General features: G+C 45.9%; 1 protein-coding gene across 1 annotated transcript in view; it reads right to left on the reverse strand.

Moving 5' to 3' along the window:
• Positions 1 to 745: 745 nt before the first annotated feature.
• Positions 746 to 16,307, reverse strand: part of LOC141117497 (uncharacterized) — a 94,170-nt gene continuing 78,608 nt past the window's right edge. Inside the window, exons 4-6 of the mRNA XM_073610389.1 lie at positions 6,985 to 7,305; positions 3,606 to 3,917; positions 746 to 1,144 (exon numbers count right to left, since the gene is read on the reverse strand). Of these exons, the coding sequence (XP_073466490.1) occupies positions 759 to 1,144; positions 3,606 to 3,917; positions 6,985 to 7,305 (1,019 nt within the window). The 3' untranslated portion in view covers positions 746 to 758. The remainder of the gene's footprint in view (positions 1,145 to 3,605; positions 3,918 to 6,984; positions 7,306 to 16,307) is intronic.

A 16,307-nucleotide genomic window follows, 5' to 3' on the forward strand; every position in this document is an offset into this window, starting at 1 on the left:
CTTAGAAGATGTAGGTACGCTCCAAACATGTGTCCTGAAAATGTAACTATTTAAATATTGGATTTTCATATTGACCTCATTTGGCTATCAGGTAGAAGGGTAGGCAGGGATTCAGATATCAGTGATAAAGGATGGCCATTCCTGGAAGGACTTCATTGGCATACAGTATGCCATGGGTAATGCCCACATGTGATGATGGGCTGCTGTTCTTGATGTTTATGTTATGAATTTTTGTGCTGCATTCATCACCAAATTCAGTTTGACGAACTAGCAACTGGACCAGGTTTTTCGGTGTAACACCAAATGAACATTGTATCCACCCGAACTATCAAAGTCGAATAGCAATCTTCCGAAAAAACTGAAATTTTTTTCAGATCCAACCAGACCAACGAAAATACACTACAACGAATGCCAAAAATACAAAATAAATGATGGGAAAAAAAAAAAAAATCGGTTCTACTTAATGAATATGACAAAATTAATTTCTTCAATTAATGAATGCATCCGAAACAAAAATTTTAAGCATGCACATGTCTATTGAGGACCAAAACATGTTGGCTTCTATGATCTAACTACTAATAAAATCATCTCAGGATCTGACTTGGCATTTTTTTTCTCTGCGCTCTAACCTCAACTGTAGTCAGGCATTCTTATGTTGGATTCCATGAATGTCCAAAAAAGAGATATGTTGCCACTGCTCGACCAAACGACAATAATTATAAATATAACGAAGCAACAAACCTAACATTTTTCATCTTTTAATTGATCTCCTTGTCTACAGATAACATGTTTAGGAATACAAACATTATTAGCTTACTGTAAATGCTGAGATGATATATTTCTGTATAGAGTTCTTTATTGGTCAGATGTATATCAGCTGAGTATTTTCCTCTGTCTTCTACACGTAGATCAAGGATAATCAGTGAGCCATAACTTGTGCTGTTTAATCTTCCTTGATACCTGGAGTCTAGCACTTGCAGAGATCCGTTCATAAATGTTGTAGCAATATGTTTAACATAGTCCTTCATCCAGAAAACGTCTTCCACTTGGTCCGTTAAACGTTCAGGAAATGGTAGAGTTACCTCCTGCTCTTCAGAGGAAAATACATAGACTTTTTTCATATTTGCTGTTTCAGGAATCACACCTAGTTAACAATAGAGACCTTCTTTATTTTTGGGTAGGTGGGTATATGTTGAAACATTACTTTTCAGCTTATTAGAGAGTTGTGGATTGGTCTGTAAGATACAAGACCTGACCAGCATCAAGCAGATCCATGGTGAGTAGAAGTCCATGGCAGAGGCCACAATCTGCTGAGGAAACTAACCCTAGTAATGGGGTCCTTCAAGCCCTTTCTTATGCAGTGTACACACGGTCGGACTTTTCGACCGGTCTTGTCTGACGGACGCTGACGGACCAAATCCGGCGGACAATCCGATCGTGTGTGGGCTTCACCGGACCTTCAGCGGACTCTTCCAGTCGCAAATCTGACGGACTTTAGATTTGGAACATGCTTCAAATCTTTACGTCGTAACTCCGCCGGACCCAGCAATCCGCTCGTCTGTATGCTAGTCCGACGGATGAAAACCGACGCTAGGGCAGCTATTGGCTACTGGCTATCAACTTCCTTATTTTAGTCCGGTGTACGTCATCACGTACGAATCTGTCGGACTTTGGTGTGAACATGTGTAGGCAAGTTTGTTCGTTAAAGAGTCCGTCGGAAGTCCGTCAAAAGTCCGTCGAATGTCCGCTGGAAGGTCTGTCGGACCAGTCCGGTCGAAAAGTCCGCCCGTGTGTACGCGGCATTAGTTGACTTACGTTACTGGAGAGCCAACATTTAAAGTTAGGACATTGGTGGTGGGTTTCCACTCTCTAACTGATGATTGATGAGGTCAATAACTATTCCATTTAGCATGGAGCATTACAGTACAAGATGTCTCACTCCCTGCCATTCATTAGGGTTATTGGCTTAAAAAGGAAGTATTTTACCACCTTATTGGGTTGCTAATGTAGCAATGAATGGCAGAAGGATGAGTATTCTTGACCCATTGGGCCCATGCCACTGTCATTTGGGAGTCCATTGTTACTCTCTCGCTCTCTTAACTTGTTCATTGAAAGGAAATCTGTGTTTAACCCATCTAGGGAAAAGAGGCAGATTCACTGTAGTGACCCAGCAGCACATTCTAAAGTTTCCAGTGGCTCCTCTGTTGTTCAGTTCATCTTTGTAAGAAAAAAACATACCTAATACATCCAGGTATGGAGAACCATTTGACTCACTCCCACATGAGAGTGCTGGTGCCTGGCCCTGCACTATCACACTGTCACATGAGGAGGGGGGAGACATTCTTTAGTCCTATAGAAGTTCCAACTAAAAAGCTTATAGAATGCTTTGTTTCTTTATTCCCAGAGGCTGAATGACAAGGTGTAAGTTAAACCAGATTCACAGCACCAGGAAACCAGTGTACTCGCAAATCTAAGCAAAGGGACAGTGTTAGATATATCATTCCAGTTCGCTGTGCTCGCACATGCACCATGAGAAGATGCTGAATGGTCTTCAGTTAGTTCCTGAGACCTGAACTGCTGCTCTAGCTTTCCCTTGTATGACCTGGCTTCCCCCTTGGACTTGGCCTCTGATCCTGCCTCTACTTTGATCATCTGAATAATTCTGACCTTGGCCTAACTCCCGGACGTGCTCTGTCTGCCTGGTTGTCACTGGCTGCTGCCTGCCTCTTGCCTCTCTGTCCGTCTTCTGCTCTGGTGCCCAGCTGCTCCTGCATTTTGTCCTTAGGACTGCAACTTACAGCTCTACCCACCTAAGAATCGCATATCATCAGCCAGCTACTTTGGCACTCATGCCACTCCGTACCCCCACACTCTCTGTCTCCACCCTCAGGAGTGTTAGGCAGGAGGTGTAAGAGAGGCCTCTACAACATTCCAGGCTTCACCAGGTACGTGATACAGGGAAAAACAGGAAAGTAAGTATAAGCTGTTTGTTTGCCTTGCATGGGCAGAGGTATTACCCTTACACATTGCTTAGTATGCATGCACTCATGAAACATGAAAACTATATCTGTTGCTAGGTCCTTTTAAAAGCTAATATTTTTTTTATTGTTCTGTCCCACCTATATGTTTTTCTTCTGTATTGTATTGAACTGCATAGGGTATCTATTGTTTTGATGTATGATGACTTCTAATGGTGGTTTAGGACCACTACAATTTGTTTTGGTATCTCCCTCTAGCTTCCTTTCTTGTTTAGTGCTAGTTAGTTCAGTCCCAGATAGACCCTTCCTGTTTCTTCCACTTTCTCTGAGTCAGTGTTAGACCGGGCTTAGCAAAGTTAATGTCTTCTTAGGCCTTGTAAGGCAGGTAAAAACCATCTGTACTGCATTTCTGAGAAGTAAAGTTGCATTGAATTGTTATTCTTATTGAAGAATTAAACTGCCTGCGGATGGTGCCAAGTCAGCAGGTGACCATATTGGCTAGGCAAAATGGGTCTAAGGAGGTACAGTATGTCAAAGCATAATACACATTTGAAACAAATAAAGGAATGATGTTAGCAAAGACCTGACAGATCCAGACACAACGATTGTAAAAAGCTGAAAACTTACCAGAAACGGTGACATTATACTTCTGGGAGCAACTTTTTCCACTGTACATATACATATTTGCCACATAGATTCCTTGATCTTCTGTAGTTAATTTCATTATGGTTAAAGAACTGTCCGCAAGAGTTTGCACTCTCCTAAAATAATTCCTTTGAGCTTGGATGTATCCACCTGGTTTGGTTTTGGCAAGAAGTTCCCCACTGGGTGTAAGCCAGTACACAATTTTTACTTGTACTCCGTCCTCGTCAAGCGGTAATATTATCTCTTCCTCCTCTCTTCCTGCAACATCTCTTATGTCTCCACACGGTGATTTTTCTAACAAACAGTTAAATATGGTTTAGCCAAATAATATTTAGGCCATTATGTCATTACTTTAGTGTCATCATCACTTTTATCCTTATAGGGAGCTCATCCTGCTGTATGAAGGGTATTAGGAGTGCCAAACAACAGTGGATCTCACTTCCATGCACTCAGTAGACCTAAATCTAACCACAAAAATGCAATTTTTCAAAAAGTGTATGTCAACACCAACAATGAACTTGCTAAATCGCCCAAATAAGTCACCTGTTGATCCTGCAAGTAGTCTTATCACCTGATAACATCCTGTTCTCTACTTCTACTTCAGTTACATTGTTTCCAACTATTTCTGAGGACCACAAAACACATCCTCTTATGCTATGGAGAAGAAAAGAGGGGACAATGTTCTGCAGTCCTTAATTACAGTAAAATGAAGGTGGTACGATTTTCTAAATTAATTCCGGGGACATCCTACTGACCACACCCACTTTTTTTGGGGTTGGGACAAGGGCGGAGCATGGGGTGGGTATAATGGCGCATGAGAAGCGTGCCATGCCAAATGATGGATAGGGCAAAATTGTGCTGACAGAGGGAGAGCCTTAAAGGATAATGGTTTTATAACACCTAAGCCTACTTTGCTCTAGGTCAAGAGTGCAGGCCGAAGTGTTCACTGAAGGTCACCACCACAAGCTAGGGCAAAGGTGGCAAATACTACATATCCTTACTTCTCGCAACAAAGTCTGCACAAATAGAGAGGGAAGGGACTGGGAAGTCCACGTAATAAGGGTATGTGGCATCATCAATAACCCCGGACTCAGCTGGGACTAGACACACCTCTACCCTCCCTCATCCTGCTCCAAAGCAATCAAAGAAATGTTGCTAACATGGATTACACTGCAGCCACCCATGCCGGGGATGCCATTATTAAAGCCCAGAGACAGCCGGCTAGAAACTGGGGACATCTGGTCACCCTACAGTACACTGAGTGAGCATGGTCACTCAGTACAGGAAGCATGTTACTAGCAGGATCATCAGGTAAAAAAAAAAAAAAAAAATGAATGTACCCACCACATATAAGGAGCAATATAAAACATTTTTGTTTTTTGGTTTTGGCATCGATACCACCTAGACCAGATCTTGTGCCCTAGGGGGACATATAGTGTGTGTGAGAGTCAGTATTTTGCCCCAGTCCAGCTTCACTGGGGCAACACCAAGCTCTCTTTACCGTTTAGCCTTAAACATAAGGGGCGTGTCAAGGAGATTTGCAAAGCAGAAGTTGGTAAATGGTTGAAGCATCAAGTTTGAGTTGGCCATAATGTTCTTGGGTTTAGATACATTTTAACAAGTGCTGTATTTACAGATTGTCCTGAAATGCAAAATGTCACCATCAGCCACCACTGCAGATGAAAAGGTCTGCATTTGAAACTTTGCCCTGAGAATACACAAGACCAAAAAGAAGGCTACGAGGAGATTTGAATATAATAATATTCCTAAGGACCATTTAAATCCTACCTTCCATGGTATAAAATGCCAAGTAATTTGACAAGCATGGCACAAAGGTACTCTTATAGCCTATATAGCAAGAAAAATGCTGGCACAACAGTGATGTTACACCAAAAGGACACAGAATCCTGACCTCAACCTTAATAAATACCTTTAACCATTTTGGTGTAGGGGACCTGAGTGATCCTTGATGTCAACCTTACTGACCATCTTTGAGTTGAATTGGAATGCCCATTGAGAGCCAGGTCTTATCATTCAACATCACGGACCTCACAATTCATGGCCAGCTCCAACACAACATGACCAGTTTGGTGTGGTAAAACTCGAGTGACCTCCACAAATCCCAGACCTCAACCGTACTGTGCACCTTTGGGATGAATTGGAATGGCCATTGTGAATCAGGTCTTTTCCTCCAACATCAATACCTACCCTCACAAAAGTTATTTTGGCTGAATGGGCACAAATTCCCACAGATGCACTTCAAATCTTCTGGAAAGCCTTCACAGTAAAGTGGAAGCTATTATAGTCACAAAGGTGGGACCAACTCCAAATTAATGGCTATGATTCTGGAATCAGTTGCACAACAAACTCATTTGAATATGATGGTGAAGTGTTCACAAATATTTGCCAATATAGTGTAGCTAGGCTCTGAAAGTTTGTGAGTGATTGAAGGATCCAGACCTGATGAAGGTCTCTATATTCAAATTTAACAAATCCTTACTGAATTTTCTATCACTAGATGAAGCTATAGATCAGTCTGAAACAATTTTGGGTGGTAGTCCATTGCATCTTCAAAACATGAGTGGCTCTCCAGGTCTTGGCTATTTGCTGCATCATGCACACTCGTGGCTTTTGGGCACACATATATACATCGAGGTCGGAAAAGACCTTTTGGTGGTCCAGTCTAGTCATGGTGTAGCTTGAAAGATTTTGAACTGTTTGCTTTAAATTGCAGTGCCATGTAGGACATGCAGGGCAGGAGTCTAACTCAGGCACTGCATTTCTTACATTGTGCCGCTAATGTAACGCTACCCCCCGCAAGGGCCACATCACTGGTTCTTTCCCAAACAGTGCAGAGGCCACTAATCACACCAGCAACAGTCCATTCACCCTGGCTTTAATAAACAGTCTACGGGTTGTCTTTTTAAAGGTTATTGCTGGTAAAAATTGGGATGGGAGAGGGGTGAGGGTGTAATTAATTTTCAAAGTACTCTGAATAGTAACAGAAGGACACTCTTGACTAAGCCAGGCTTATCGGAGGAGTTCTTTAGGCCACGTCTTAGAAGGAATTGCCAGAACTGTGACCCTGCAAGAGCTGTCTAGAAAGAGCTACTGCTGACACTTATCCCTCAAACAGCACACAGTCACGTGGAACTTTGTACTCAAGGCTTTTCTCACAATGTCTCTCCAAGACAGCTGAACTCTACCAGTTTCCTTCAGACATCTCTATGCTTCAGGACAACTGTTCAGTTCTTGGCTTCCACTGGACACCCTTCAGTGAGGGAGAGGTTACTTTCATCATAGGTCCATATGCAAGTTGTGCTCATGGAACTCTAAAATACAATTTTCAAAACATACTTACCAGACATGCTGACATAAAACGTATGGTTGCAGTCTGATTGATTCAGTTGCTTTATCAGAACAGTATAATTTCCTTGGTCTTCCACAGTGAAATTATTTATAGCTAAGGAACCATCGTCAGAGATGTTTACTTTATCACCATTTCCGCCATTTTGTATAAAAGCACTTTCTTCAAGATATCGTATTGTTGCAATTTCAGTAGTGCCATCTCTTATCCAAAGGATGAATGATACGTCTTTTGTTATGGCCACTACAGGGTGAAGAACCACGGATCTACCCTCTGTAGCAGACAGGTAGGTCTTCTCCATACAGAAAGCTTTGGCTTATATAGTAAAAAATAGAAAGACATTATTATACATATATTATAATTTTTTAAAGGTATTTATTTAGTTTTCACAGTAGAAGAAACAAAAGAGAGAAAAACAATACTGGCACGCAGGCCCTCAAGGAAATACAAACATCAGACATGGAACAATTCTCAACCAGTCAATAACCGGGTATTCCTAAGGGATGAGATTCATAACCTTCAGGAGCTTGGAGAATACCCATGCCAGAGAACAAAGGAAAAGCCCAACAACACTCACACATACATACATACATACACATTCATACCAGGACCACATAGAATCCCACAACAGCGCTATAGTCCCGGAGACCCCCCACATGGCAGACGGTTTCTGCAAAAGAAACAGTACATGACACATTTAGCTATAGTCCATTATACGAGATTACCCAAAGTCAAGTAGTGGAAAGAGACTTTTACTAAGTAAGCTGAGATGATAGGACGTCCTCCCAGAAAGCCTCAGAGACATCCAACCATGGTTGCCATATTTTGGTAAATTTTTTGGGGCACGCCCTACACAAATATTATAATTAATATTGATAGATAGATTCCCCATCCCATAGTGGCATGTACACAAAGGACGGGGATGCTCGTGACATCATTGACCAAATATGGCTGCTTGGATTCTAAGGGCTCATGAACACGCGCACGTGCACCTTTGCAAAAACAAATGGGCATCATCTAGTACCTGGGAGCCCCTGGTGTTATGTACAGCCATCTACAGACCCGAATGGTTGAAGGCGACTGTATACAGCTACTGTATATGTGCTACTACTTACGTAAAGAGAATAAGAATCAGGGGAGGTGGGGTGTATTGGGAATAGTCTGCCAAGGTCCGTATTGAAACTCATACAAAACTAAGTGCATGGATTGCACAAAATACCCCTCATAGACTCTGAGGCAGACTCATAGAGAAAAAATACATTTTTATTTTGACATCAATATCATTAAAATGTTAAGATAAAATTTTGAAAAATAGACATTTACATATAACATAGACCAAAAACATTGGTACTATGCATATTAGTACCCTAAACAAAAAGTCATGGCATCCAAAGAGCTACCCTTGTTAATTTCCAGGTTAGCGCCCATGAACAATTGTGGTGAGGCCCAACATGTTTCAAACTTTTTGAGCCCTTCTTCAGGGATTAAAGCTGGGTATTGTTTTTAAGCATCAGATGAAAACATAGTATGTATAAAATACAATACATTAGTTACTGCTGGATGTGGCAGGTATACTATAAAGAAGAGCCCCGGAAGAGATGGGCAAGGGAGGCAACGTCTGGGCCAAATTCACTTACACAGGGACCCCAAAAAGTGGCATGAAGCCCCAAACAGCACCAAACAGTCAAGGTGGAGATCTGTAAGTGACCAGGCCCTTGTAGTGACCGTCAGCATGTTCCATGCAGCATATGAATATGCTGACGGTCGCTGTGTTCATCTGATGCTTAAAGTAGAGTTCTACCAACTTTTAGAACTTTTGTCTTAAAGGAAAGACGACTCCTCCACCACTAATTTTGTGGCTAACAATTTATTTAATTTTTTTTCTTACTTACCTTTTTTTGAAGTACAAAGTGTACTTCCGTTCCAGCCGGGCCATGGAGCAGAACGCCATGTCCTCTTGTGCAGCGAGCCCCCCCCCCTCTGCTGTCTTCTGGGACCTGTGGGTATCCCAGAAGACAAGCTGGCCATTCACAAAGCGCCACACAATTCGCGCATGCGCAGTAGGAAACCGGCTGTGAAGCCACAAGGCTCCACTGCCGGTTTCCTTTAGATAGAATGGCGGCGCCTGCACCCGATCTGATGGATGGATCGGCCTCGGGGAAGGGGGGGGCGACATCACGGGCTCCCTGGACAGGTAAGTGGGTAAGTGTCCTTATTAAAAATCAGCAGCTACAGTGTTTGTAGCTGCTGACTTTTAAAAACAAAATGTTTGTGGCTGGAACTCTGCTTTAAAAACAATACCTAGCTTTAATCCCTGCAGAAGGACTCAAAAAGTTTGAAACATGTTGGGTCTCACCACAATTGTTCATGGGAGCTAACCTGGAAATGAACAAGGGTAGCTCTTTGGATGCCATGACTTTGAGTTTAGGGCAGCGGTGGCTGGTACTAAATTTTTTTTGTTGGGGGGGGGGGCAAACAAACCTGGCCCCCTCACTCGCACTACTTCCCCCTTTCTGTGGGGAGTGAAGGCAGCAATCCATGGCCTTAGCTTATCCTTAGCTTTCAATCTTGGGGGAGACCACGAAGCCCACGGGTTAATGCTGTTGTTTGGCTCCGGGCGGCCTCCTCTCGCTTTTGCTGCGGCAGAGGTGCATAGAGGTGGACGTTGACAGGGTGATGGTGTTGTACTGGATCCGGAGTAGGGCTGCTGCAAGAGGCTGTTGCTGCCCCTCCACCCCTCCACCTGCTGCTCCTCGCTGCACATGGCCGCAGCTTGCAGAGGGAAGAGTCGGGGCCGTTGCTTCTTCTTCCAGCCGAACAGGAAGCAGGTCCTGAGACCCGATTGGCCGGGAGTCCAAAGACTCCCTGGCTAATCGGGTCTCAGGACCCCGAATCCTGATTGGCCGGGAGGAGAAGCAGGAAGACATTAGCGAATATTAATTTGCTAATGTCTCACAACTGGGTGGGTTCGGGGCACAGAGCCCACCCTTTTTGAAGCCAATTAGAGCCTCAGATTCTTATCATGTGCTTAAAAAAAAACCCACATTGAAATCCATGCGTCCGGAGCCTTGCATGTAGATTAGGGGCCGGCCCTACCATGGATCCCTCTGGGTCCTTTGGACCCAGGCGGCACTTTGAGAGGGGCGGCAAATTGAATCCTTAACCCTGCATTCTGAGTGCAACGCACTCCTAAACCCTGCATTCTGAGTGCAATGCACTCCTGATCCCTACATTCTGAGTGCAAGGCACTCCTGATCCCTGCATTCTGAGTGCAATGCACTCCTGATCCCTACATTCTGATTGCAATGCACTCTTGATCCCTGAATTCTGAGCGCAATGCACTCCTGATCCCTACATTCTGAGTGCAATGCACTCCTGATCCCTACATTCCGAGTGCAACGCACTCCTGATCCCTACATTCTGAGTGCAACGCACTGCTGATCCCTAAATTCTGAGTGCAACGCAATGCCGATCCCTGCATTCTAAATGCCACACACTCCTGATCCCAGCATGCGGTGTTTAAAATAAATTTTAGTTTTAATTATCATTTTAAAAAATAATGGATGTGGGGGCCTTTTGATGGGCGTAATTTTTTTTTAGGGGGGGCAGCATTTCATTCTTGGACCCATGCAGCACAATGTCTTAGGCCAGCCCTGGGCCGGGCGCATGGATTAGGGGGGGCAGCACCGTGCGCCCCTTATGAGTGGGCCGCCATTGGTTTAGGGTACTAATATGCAATGTACCAATATTTTTGGTCTGTGTTATATGTTACATAGTTACATAGTAGGTGAGGTTGAAAAAAGACACAAGTCCATCAAGTCCAACCTATGTGTGTGATTATGTGTCAGTATTGCATTGTATATCCCTGTATGTTGTGGTCATTCAGGTGCTTATCTAATAGTTTCTTGAAGCTATCAATGCTCCCCGCTGAGACCACCGCCTGTGGAAGGGAATTCCACATCCTTGCCGCTCTTACAGTAAAGAACCCTCTACGTAGTTTAAGATTAAACCTCTTTTCTTCTAATTTTAATGAGTGGCCACGAGTCTTGGTAAACTCTCTTCTGCGAAAAAGTTTTATCCCTATTGAGGGGTCACCAGTCCGGTATTTGTAAATTGAAATCATATCCCCTCTCAAGCGTCTCTTCTCCAGAGAGAATAAGTTCAGTGCTCGCAATCTTTCCTCATAACTAGGGATGAGCTTCGTGTTCGAGTCGAACCCATGTTCGACTCGAACATCGGCTGTTCGATCGTTCGCCGAATTGCGAACGTTATGGGCCGTTCGCGCTAAATTCGTGTGGCGCGTCACGGCCCATAATTCACTGCGGCATCGCAGTGCATTGCTGGCTGATGATTGGCCAAGCATGCACTATGACCCGCATGCTTGGCCAATCACAGCGCCGTCAGTAGAGAGAGCTGTAATTGGCCAAAGCCAGGGTGGCTTTGGCCAATTATGGCTCAGGGGATTTAGTACACACCCCACACTATATAAGGCCGCCTGCACGGCGGCCCTGTGTAGTGTGTGTTCCGGCGTTCATTAAGAGAGAGAGAGAGACAGACAGTAACATTTGATTTGAGTTAGATAGATTAGGCAGAACAGTCAGTCAGTTAGCTGCACTTACAGTGTATTGTGTATATATATGCATCCCAGGTGTTGCATATATATATATATATACACTGTATTCAGTTTAGCTAGATTCGTTCCTGTTATCTTCTATCTAGACTATTTACATTTAATGCAGTGCGTCCTGCTCACAGTGTTCAGCTAGATCCGTTCCTGCTATTTACATTTAGTGCAGTGCGTCCTGCTCACAGTGTTCAGCTAGATCCGTTCCTGCTATTTACATTTAGTGCAGTGCGTCCTGCTCACAGTGTTCAGCTAGATCCGTTCCTGTTATCTTCTAGACTATTTACATTTAGTGCAGTGCGTCCTGCTCACAGTGTTCAGCTAGATCCGTTCCTGTTATCTTCTAGACTATTTACATTTAGTGCAGTGCGTCCTGCTCACAGTGTTCAGCTAGATCCGTTCCTGTTAAATTCCTACTGACAGGCAGGCTTGTCTGGTTACAGTATATAAAGCTACCTGAAGAAAATTACAGGTGTTCTATTTGATCCTATTAGTACCACGGTCAGGCAGCTAGACTATTTACATTTAGTACAGTGCGTCCTGCTCACAGTGTTCAGCTAGATCCGTTCCTGTTATCTTCCTACTGACAGGCAGGCTTGTCTGGTTACAGTATATAAAGCTACCTGAAGAAAATTACAGGTGTTCTATTTGATCCTATTAGTACCACGGTCAGGCAGCTAGACTATTTACATTTAGTACAGTGCGTCCTGCTCACAGTGTACAGCTAGATCCGTTCCTGTTATCTTCCTACTGACAGGCAGGCTTGTCTGGTTACAGTATATAAAGCTACCTGAAGAAAATTACAGGTGTTCTATTTGATCCTATTAGTACCACGGTCAGGCAGCTAGACTATTTACATTTAGTACAGTGCGTCCTGCTCACAGTGTTCAGCTAGATCCGTTCCTGTTATCTTCCTACTGACAGGCAGGCTTGTCTGGTTACAGTATATAAAGCTACCTGAAGAAAATTACAGGTGTTCTATTTGATCCTATTAGTACCACGGTCAGGCAGCTAGACTATTTACATTTAGTACAGTGCGTCCTGCTCACAGTGTACAGCTAGATCCGTTCCTGTTATCTTCCTACTGACAGGCAGGCTTGTCTGGTTACAGTATATAAAGCTACCTGAAGAAAATTACAGGTGTTCTATTTGATCCTATTAGTACCACGGTCAGGCAGCTAGACTATTTACATTTAGTACAGTGCGTCCTGCTCACAGTGTTCAGCTAGATCCGTTCCTGTTATCTTCCTACTGACAGGCAGGCTTGTCTGGTTACAGTATATAAAGCTACTTGAAGAAAATTACAGGTGTTCTATCCCAGCTTAGTGCAGCTACAGGCCATTAGTATGTCTGGAAGGCCAAGAAGGAGAGGCAGACAGTCACAAGCCAATAAGAGAGGGCAAGCAGGCTCTGTGTCTAGTGCTGGTCGTGAAGACGGTGCATCCTCATTAGCACGTGGCCATGGGACACGCTTGGCCTTTTTTTCGGCAGCTGGCCGTGTTGAGCCGCAACATGCGGAAGACTTGGTCGAGTGGATGACCAAGCCGTCCTCATCCTCCTCATCCTCTCTCACCCATGCCCAGGGTGCTTTGTCTGGCAAAGCAGCGGCCTCTTCCCTCAGCTCAATGTCATCAGTGACTCCTTCCCTAGCTCCACCATGTCCTCATGAGGATTCCCTCGAACTGTTTGACCACAGTGTTGGGTACATGCTCCAGGAGGATGCCCAGCGTTTGGAAGGCTCTGATGACGATACTGAGCTCGATGAAGGCAGTAACATGAGCGCGGACAGAGGGGGTGCCCAAGAAGGACAGCAATCTGGCAGTCATGCTCCCCCTGCTGCAGCATACTGCCAGGTTTGCTCCAGTGATGAGGAGGGAGGGGATGATGAGGTCACTGACTCAACGTGGGTGCCTGATAGGAGAGAGGAGGAGGAGGAGGAGGAGGAGGAGGAGGAGGCGGCAGCACATCACCAACGAGGCAGGATGCCCTCCAGGGGCCAGCCTAAGGGCAGCACATTGACTGCATCACACCCCAAAGCTCCACATGTGCAGGGCGCTGCAGTCTCTGCGCGTTATTCAAAAAGTTCTTTGGTGTGGGCCTTTTTTGAGACGAGTGCATCAGATCGCACCGCTGCTATTTGCAACATATGTCTCAAGCGTATCTCGCGTGGCCAAAACATCTCCCGCTTGGGTACCACATCTTTGACCAGACATATGTTGACCTGCCATGCAGTTCGTTGGCAAGCGTATCTAAAAGACCCACACCAAAGAACAAAGAGGATCTCTCCTTGCTCCTCATCAGCTGAGATTTCCAACCCCACTAGACCTTCAGTCCTCTCTGAGACCTGCAGTGAGAGGAATGAAGGTGTAGAATTAGGTGTGTCACAGCCAAGTACTTGTGGGCAATCTGCTTTTGGTACACCGACGTCAGATTGTACCAGGCAAATTTCCCTGCCCCAGCTGCTGCACCGCCGAAAGAAGTTTGCTCCCAGCCATCCACATGCCCAGCGGTTGAATGCTAGCTTGGCAAAATTGCTAGCACTTCAACTGCTGCCTTTTCAGTTGGTAGACTCTGCCCCCTTCCGTGAGTTTGTGGAATGTGCGGTTCCTCAGTGGCAGGTACCCAAACGCCACTTTTTCTCACGGAAGGCGATTCCGGCTCTCTACCGGCATGTGGAAGGCAATGTCCATGCCTCGCTGGACAGGGCGGTCAGCGGTAAGGTGCATATTACCGCTGACTCATGGTCCAGCAGGCATGGACAGGGACGTTACCTAAGTTTCACGGCGCATTGGGTGACTCTGCTGGCAGCTGGGAAGGATGCAGGACAAGGTGCAGTAGTGTTGGAGGTTGTTCCGCCACCACGCCTCCAAAATGCTGATTGTGACACACCTCTCTCCTCCACCCCCTCCTCTTCTTCTTCCTCCATGGCCTCTTCCTCGGAACCAGCGGTGCTCCGTAGGCGTTCAAGGGGCTACGCAAGTACGCAGGCCAAAAGATGCCATGCGGTGCTTGAGCTGGTGTGCTTGGGGGACAGGAGCCACACTGGGGCAGAGGTTCTGTCAGCTCTGCAGGGGCAGGTTCAGAGGTGGTTGACGCCACGCCAACTTAAGGCAGGAATGGTGGTTTGCGACAATGGCACCAACCTCCTCTCTGCCCTCCGACAGGGACAAATGACCCATGTGCCCTGTTTGGCTCACGTCCTTAACTTGGTGGTGCAGCGGTTCTTGGGCAGGTACCCGGGCTTACAGGATGTCCTGAGGCAGGCCAGGAAAGTCTGTGTGCATTTCCGCCGGTCATATAATGCCAGTGCTCGGCTGACGGACCTCCAAAAGGAGTTTAACCTGCCCAAGAACCGCCTAATCTGTGACATGCCCACCAGGTGGAACTCAACGTTGGCCATGCTGCAGCGGCTGCACACGCAGCAGAGGGCCATCAATGAGTACCTGTGCGACTATGGCACCAGGACAGGGTCAGGGGAGCTTGGTTTTTTTTCCCCACGCCAGTGGGCCATGATCAGGGATGCATGCACTGTCCTGTCACCATTCGAGGAGGCCACGAGGATGGTGAGCAGTGACAGTGCATGCATCAGTGACACTGTCCCCCTTGTCCACCTGTTGGAGCACACGCTGCGTGGAATAATGGACAGGGCACTTGAGGCAGAACAGAGGCAGGAAGAGGAGGACTTCCTTAGCTCTCAAGGCCCCCTTTATCCAGACAGTGTTCCTGCGTGCCCGCCGATCACACAGGAAGAGGACGAGGAGGAAGAGGAGGAGGAGGAAGATTGTGTCAGTATGGAGGTGGAGCCTGGCACTCAGCATCAGCAGCAGTCTTTAAGGGATCAGTCCCAAGAAACACATGGACTTGTACGTGGCTGGGAGGAGGTGGCTGCGGACCATGTCGTTCTTAGTGACCCAGAGGACTCCGGACCAAATGCCTCAGCAAACCTACGCTGCATGGCCTCCCTGATCCTGCAAAGCCTGCGTAAGGATCCTCGTATTCGTGGTATCAAGGAGAAGGACCAATACTGGCTGGCAACCCTCCTTGATCCACGTTACAAGGGTAAGGTTGCGGACCTTATCTTGCCATCGCAGAGGGAGCAGAGGATGAAACATCTTCGGGAGGCCTTGCAGAAAGGTCTGTGCAACGCGTTCCCAGAGACTGGGAGGTTACAAACTCCTGTTTCTGGACAACGTGTTGCTGAGGCTTCGGTCAGTCAAAGAAGGAGCGGTGGAGAAGGTGGCCGTCTGACCGATGCGTTCAGACAATTTTTTGGTCCGCAGCCCCAAGGTATGATCGGTTCCAGCAACCATCGCCAGCGTCTGTTTTACATGGTGCAGGAATACCTAGGGGCAAGATCAGACTTGGACACCTTTCCCACCGAAAATCCTCTGGGTTACTGGGTCTTGAGGATGGATCACTGGCCAGAGCTTGCACAGTATGCAATTGAGCTACTGGCCTGTCCTGCATCCAGCGTTCTTTCGGAACGCACATTCAGTGCTGCTGGAGGCGTGGTAACCGATCACAGGGTGCGTCTGTCCACCGACTCGGTCGATCGGCTGACCTTCATAAAAATGAATGAGTCTTGGATCACCACCAGCTACCAAGCACCTGATGCTGATGTAACCGAATAATTTTTTTTGAAATCTCAGATCCCTTCAAAGACTGCCTATGCTGATGCTGAGTGACTATCCCT

The sequence above is a fragment of the Aquarana catesbeiana genome, linkage group LG13 (genome assembly GCF_042186555.1).
Source record: "Aquarana catesbeiana isolate 2022-GZ linkage group LG13, ASM4218655v1, whole genome shotgun sequence".
Taxonomy (NCBI): Eukaryota; Metazoa; Chordata; class Amphibia; order Anura; family Ranidae; genus Aquarana; species Aquarana catesbeiana.